Raw genomic sequence first — 7075 nt, 5'->3', positions numbered from 1 at the left:
GGGGGGGGGGGGGTGTATGTGTTTGAATGTGTGAATGTGTGAATGTCTGTGCTTGTCTCTTACTAATTGACAACAGATGTTGGTTTGTTTATGTTTCTGTAACTTAGTGGTTCAATGAAAAGGGTCCGATAGAATAAGTACCTGACTTAAAAAAATATACTGAGGTCAATTTAAAGACTAAACCCCGAATGGCTGCAGTTCAATGACCAAAGCAAGAGTAACAACATGGATATATGAGCACCATTCGAGCGTGGCCGATGCCAGTGCTGCCTGACTGACCCCCATACCAGTGGCATGTAAAAAACACCATTCGAGTACGGCAGATGCCAGTGCCGCCTGACTGGCTCCAGTGCCGGTGGCATGTAAAAAAACACCCACTCTCGGAGTGGTTGGCATTAGGAAGGGCATCCAGCTGAAGAAACCTTGCCAAATCAGATTGGAGTCTGGTGCAACCCCCCTGGCCAGCTAGTTCTCAGTCAAACCGTCCAACTCATGCCATCCATAGAAAAATTCTTTAAGATAATGAAGATCAGCTCTTAAAAAAAAAAAAGCCAAATAGTTTTTTTCTTTTTTTTTTTTTTTAATCTGCAAACTTATTAAAGCCATTCTATTTTTAAATGCTGAAATTGTTGTTCAGAAACGCAAAGGATAATCAAATGAACTCATTTATTCAACAAATTACTTTTTATACAATATAGAAAAATTAAGTCTATTGATTTGCATAAAGAAATTAAAGTGACACAAAAGAATGTCTGAGAAATTATTTTAAATTAAATTTCAAAAATGAGAAACTTTAGAAAATTAAATTTCAAACAAGTTAATAAAAGTACCATGATTTTGTTGATAAACATTTGACAAACATACCTTATGTTGCCATAGCATCTGATTTGGATCATCAGGACATGTACAGAAGATTATGCCCTGGGGTACAACAATCTTTAGTGAAGACTCTACAATATCATTCATTTCATCTGCAACAATTTAAAACATTTCCAATTTTAGATTCTCTAAATATGAATATTTACTCATCACACACACACACACACACAAAAAAAAAAAAAAAGAAATAACATTTCAGTGAAGTATGCCCCTTAAAAGTAACCCTTTTCTCTTTCACCAAATCTTGAGAAGAAAATTTTATTTCTGCTCAAAATAAGATTTCTCTCGATTGCTCAGAAAGGAAAGATTGGATCTATTTATACCTTGTCAAGATTCTAAAATGTAAAGTACAGGTTAGTTTAGGGGCAGCTACTTCAGATGATGTCACACCACCACCATCATCATCATTTTACATCCACTTTCTATGCTGACCTGGATTGGATGGGTCATCAAAGTCCAAGTTAGTTCTTATACAGAGTTACTACCCTCCAACTCAGGTCAAAAGATTATGTCTCACTTAGGAATGGAAGTAAACCCCATTAGACAATAGTCCACTTAAAAAATCCTGCTGCCAGCACATGTTACTGGTGTGTAGTTGCAACAATTAACTGGATAATGAAATGTTAAAATTCTGGTTCAAGAATTATGGGTTCATATTATCACATTGTACTAAGAAAAAAAGAACTATACCAGAGAGAGAGAAAAAAGACCTTGTAATGCGACACAGAAACTATTTAAGAGTGCTGACTCAGAGATACCCCAAACCGAAAACTTTCAAATGGTACAAGAAATAAACCCTCCCACGTCTCGTGTCTGCAATACTAAACATATTATCCAGAACCTTCATTTTATTTTGTCAGCATCATAAACACTGAACGTTGTCTATGCTTCGTTGCATTCTGCTCTATAACGACTACAATTATAAACAACTACTAATACTACAAGTCTCCACAAATTTCAGTTTGTACTAAATTAATATTAAATAGATATTAATTAATATTAAATAGATATTAATTAATATTAAATAGATATTAATTAATATTAAATAGATATTAATTAATATTAAATAGATATTAATTAATATTAAATAGATATTAATTAATATTAAATAGATATTAATTAATATTAAATAGATATTAATTAATATTAAATAGATATTAATTAATATTAAATAGATATTAAGCAGATATTAAATAGATATTAATTAATATTAAATAGATATTAATTAATATTAAATAGATATTAATTAATATTAAATAGATATTAATTAATATTAAATAGATATTAATTAATATTAAATAGATATTAATTAATATTAAATAAATATTAAGCAAATATTAAATAAATTCCTATGCCAACTTTAAAGGATCCTTGTTTAAAGTGTTAAAAAAGATTTATTTATTAAAAAATAAAAAAGAATTTATCAGACTTAGTAGAAAGAAGAGGCAGCCATTCATGATTTCAGTTTTTAAAAATACGTCAATAAATTAAATGTCTAACCAGGACATGTTACAAAGTTATTCTCCAATTCTGCATCCATTTCTGAAGCCTCGTCCACTTCTGTGTTCGAAGACTTCATCAGTTTGTTTTGCAACAAACCAACATAATTGACATCATGGTGACCAACACTGAAATTCCATCTGTTTGAAATAGAAAAAAGAGAAATTTTAAACTGAATTTGCAAAAAAAAAAAAAAAAAAAAAAAAAAAAAAGAGAGGAAAAAGATGTATTAACCATCAATTTCACATACAATCCAATCCTGACAGTATGGCCGATTGTGGAATCAATAAGCTGATGGCATTTAACCTCCTCTAAGAGATCAAATGCACAAAAGAATCAGCTCCAAATAAGGGAGTAAATAATTCTATAACAACAATTACTAACCTAAATATCTTCTGTTTAATCCCAAATTAAGCCTAAGTAATCTCTTACACAAGTCAATTCTTATGGATTTGAGCAGACAGTACAAAGCTCACTTCTGCTTCCAGAGCTGAGAAATTTCCTTTGGGAACAAGCTTTGCCACACTCACAAGCATTTTCAGCAAATTTCCAATAATGTCAACACTGTGAACCCCCCACGTCTCGACGAAACTGAGGCCACATAACCCACAGCTTGCTTGTTCTTGCTTCTCTGCCATTTCCAGTAGGTTTAAGTTTCAATTTGTGGAAACGATCTAGAGCAGAGGTTCCCACCTTTTCAGTAGTCTCCAACTTTTTTATTTAAATGAGTTTTTCCATGAACCCCTTTTAATATGCTTATCCTTATGTAGATATAGATATATATATATATAGGAAATTTTGAATTTAGTTCACAGACCACCAGAAGTCTGCAGGCCCCAGGTCTAGAGTTATGTACTGATGATGTCACAGCTCCCAAATGTACCAGAGAAAACAAGCAAAGAAAAGTCCATTATCTGGTTCACCAACACAACTAAGTCTTTGATAAAGACAGTGGCCTAAGTTGAGACAAGAATGAGTTACGTGTTCATAAGGAACCACTGAAGAAATCGTTTTTATAGTCATCTAACCTTATGTTGTAAAAGTTGATGCATCTTGCATAGAAGTCAATGCAGCTATTTCCATTGAGAAGTGGAAGTATGCTTAATGAATGCTACACAAAATATGGTGTGTGCCAAGGCTTGTCAATGTCAGGAACAAATATGTTACACAGACCTAATAAACTTCAAAATATTCTCCCTTTGAAGCCAACATATTTTTAACTGAATAACAAGATGAAAAATTGTTCAACTTTCAAACTGAGCGACTGTGCAAAGGTGCTGTTTGGATTACCAGTGTGAAAAACAGTTTGTGGATGTTTTTACTATTTACTAATAGAAAGCCTTTAGTTAAATGAATTCAGTTTAAGTAAAATGTTGTGGATGAAAGTCAGCTATTTCAAACATTAAGAAATTTGGATTATGATAAAGGATGCTATGTGCATCCAAGATTGTAGGATAACCATGAACAACATACTCGAGACCTCCAGTGGGATTAAAGTCATTCTGCAGGTTTGCACCAGAACCACTTAGTTACCACAAAATGTAAAGGAGATTCAAAATGACATTGTAAAACCACTGTGTGTGTGTTTTACAGGTAATCCTATTAAATCTGGATTGAAGCAAAGTGCACAATGGTACTTCACTAATACCTGTCATCTCTTTGAATGCCAGCTGAAAAGTGGCGGGAGCACTCTGGTTAGGAAAACCAGAAAAAATAAAGGAACATTGATTGCTTATTGCTTGATAAAATTTAATGGCTGACTTAAAACAAATTTCACTTGTTGAGTAAATTGAGGTGCAACAAAAATAATCCAGAGCATTTTGTATTAGGTGCAGGTGTGGTTATGTGGCAAGAAGTTTGCTTCCCTACCACACCATTCCAAGTTCAGTCCCACCTTGGGCAAGTGTCTTCTATAGCCTCAAGCCAACCACAGCCTTGTGAGGGGATTTGGTAGGTAAGCCCATTGTGTGTCTGTCTGTCTGTCCTTCACCACCATCATTTGACAACTGATGTTGGTGTGTTTACATTCCTGTAACTTACTGGTTTGGTAAGAGACCACTAGAATAAGTACCATGCTAAACATTAAGCAGTGGGGTTGATTTATTCGACTAAAATTCCTCAAAGCAATGCTCTGGCATGCCACAATCATGCAAATGATGGAATGCCAACCAGGAGACAAGCAGACCATTGTATGTTGTCCACAAACATTGAAATTTCTATTAACATGAGATAACTACTACAACAAAATTAAAACTCCTTTCTTAGAAGAAAATACCAACTAAACACTTTTTCCCAATACTTACATCAGAATCGTACAAATATTCTGTACCAAGCAAAACTTTTTTTTACTCTCATTTGCTCAACCAATTTAGATTTGTCATGTGCTACAAATACAAGATACACACTCAGCAAACAGACAGAAACAAAAAATAACTATAGCATCTTACTTTTCCGAACCAGTCCGTGAGTCAACAGCTCGTATTGTTTGAGTGTTTCTAGTAATAACAAGCAAATCTTCTTCATCACCCAATGAATCTGTATAACCAAATTGCTGGCATCCATTCAAGGAACATGTGTATCGGAGCTGAATTTTAAAAAAATATATCCATTCATTGTAATTATATTTAATGACATTTTAAAGCTAATTACCAAAATCTTATAAATCAACATTCATAAAGATCTGCTGAAAAATTGAGGTTTAAATCCTTTTTATTCGTCTGGATGTCATCAGCTTATAATGGCTTAAACTGGTATATTTCTTCTATCTTATGAGGTACAAACATGGCTGTGTGGTAAGAAGTTTGCTTCCCAACTCCATAGTTCTGAGTTCAGTCCTACTGTGTGGCACTGAGCAAGTTTCTTCTACTATAGAGCTGGGTGGAGCAAACTCTTGAGTAGATCTAGCAGACGGAAACTGAAAGAAGCCCATCACACACACACACACATGTATATGTGCATGTCAGTATGTTTGAGTGTTTGCTTGTCTAGACTTTGCATGGTAGTTGTTGATAAGAGTCACTGTCACACCACTTGTATGACAGTGACTCTTCAGTAAAAACATGCCTGACCAGGAGAAAATATTACTTTACTTGAGGATTGGCAACAGGAAAGGCATCTAGCCAAAGAAAATCTGTCACAAAGAATTCTGCAAGCAAGGAAGAAAAGTGAATGCTAAAACAATAATGATGATAATAAATAAAAATGGCTAAAGTAAAAAATTATTCACTCTTAACCTGTTTTAACCACATAATCTAAAATAAACAAAGTTATGTACTTTGTCCAAAATCATAAGAATAATCAGTAATGGAATATGACTTCAATATTCATAAACCAAGAAAACTATCTCTGATGCTATTATCACCACACTGTCATTTCAATGTCAAATACAAAAGTGATGAAAATTGCTGCTGTCACATAACCACCAAAAGCCAACAAAATAGATTCTACAGAGTTGCTTGGCCGGCTAAAACTGGGTGATGAGAGGAGGAAAACAAATGGATCAGGAGTACCTGAGTGGAGGTGGCAGGGAACCAGCCAGCTGAGAGGAACAAAGACCATTGTAATAGTGGTAAAAAAAAAAGCAGATAGAGGAGACAGCATGTCTTTAGACGAGACAAAGCATGGACAGTAATCCCTTGACTATCACAGGTGTTACATTCCAAACCCTCCTGCAGTAGGTGAAAATCTGGGAAGTAGAAACAGTACTGTATATTTTTGTTTTATTATTTCTATAATTTGTAGATATTTATTTTATTATAAATGCAAAACAACACCCCAGAGGAATCGATGTAAGCTTGAATAATAAACCACAATATGGCGAGGGGTTACTGTACATTGGTCACAACTTGAATGCTAGACAAACAATGCAGGTTTGACACAGAAAATATTTTTCCAACAGATGTCATCAGAAATAATAAAAGGCTATCTTCGAAACTATTAGAAAAGCTCCAGATTAATACACGACATCTCAGAAATAATAAGAGCAACAGCACAACAGGTCCTCACAGAATATGCTCTTAAAAACATAATGATGATGATGATGATTATAAACATCAAACAATAAGATATCAAAATTCTACAGTAAAGCAGGAACAATTTAAAATTGCTTTTAGAGAAAAAAAAATGCCCTGATTTTACATTACGATGGCTCCACACTGCAATAATATTTATAAACTCATACATTCAGAAGATGAACTAATAGGAGACAACATACAAGAAATGCAGAAATTCAAAGTAGAAACCTACAGCATGATAGAAAGGACATTAATCATCATCATCATTTAACATCCACCTTCCATGCTGGCATGGGTAGGACGGTTTGACAGGAACTGGCCACACAGAAACCTGCACTAAACTTCTGTGACTGTTTTGGCAGGATTTTTACAGTTGAATGCCCTTCCTAACACCAACCAATCAACAGAGTGGACTTAGTGCTTTTTGTGTGGCACAAGCATTGGCAAGGCCAGTTTTGGCAAGGTTTTTACAGCTGGATGCCCTTCCAAATATGCCAACTACTTTACAGTGTGGACTGGATGATTTTTATGTGGCACCTCTACTGACAGGGTCACCAAATAACTTGCAAGACAGAAATCTTTTGAGAGGTGGTGATCTTGTGTCAGATGATGAAAGGTTATAGTGAGACAGAGAGAGACAGAAACAGGTGTCTGGCTGTGTAGGAGGTACAAGGCTACCTGGC

The 7075-nt window shown here is 34.4% G+C and overlaps 1 protein-coding gene across 2 annotated transcripts in view; it reads right to left on the bottom strand.

The window, feature by feature from the left end:
- Positions 1-7075, bottom strand: part of LOC106870753 (eukaryotic translation initiation factor 2-alpha kinase 3) — a 58471-nt gene that overhangs the window by 34368 nt on the left and 17028 nt on the right. For both annotated transcript variants that reach the window (XM_014916948.2, XM_014916949.2), the window contains exons 4-6: positions 4827-4963; positions 2380-2519; positions 865-971 (exon numbers count right to left, since the gene is read on the bottom strand). In XM_014916948.2, the coding sequence (XP_014772434.1) occupies positions 865-971; positions 2380-2519; positions 4827-4963 (384 nt within the window). The remainder of the gene's footprint in view (positions 1-864; positions 972-2379; positions 2520-4826; positions 4964-7075) is intronic.

Source organism: Octopus bimaculoides, chromosome 2 (genome assembly GCF_001194135.2).
Source record: "Octopus bimaculoides isolate UCB-OBI-ISO-001 chromosome 2, ASM119413v2, whole genome shotgun sequence".
NCBI classification, from domain to species: domain Eukaryota; kingdom Metazoa; phylum Mollusca; class Cephalopoda; order Octopoda; family Octopodidae; genus Octopus; species Octopus bimaculoides.
Note: the sequence above shows the minus strand (reverse complement) of the source record. Positions and strands in the feature narration are given on the sequence as shown.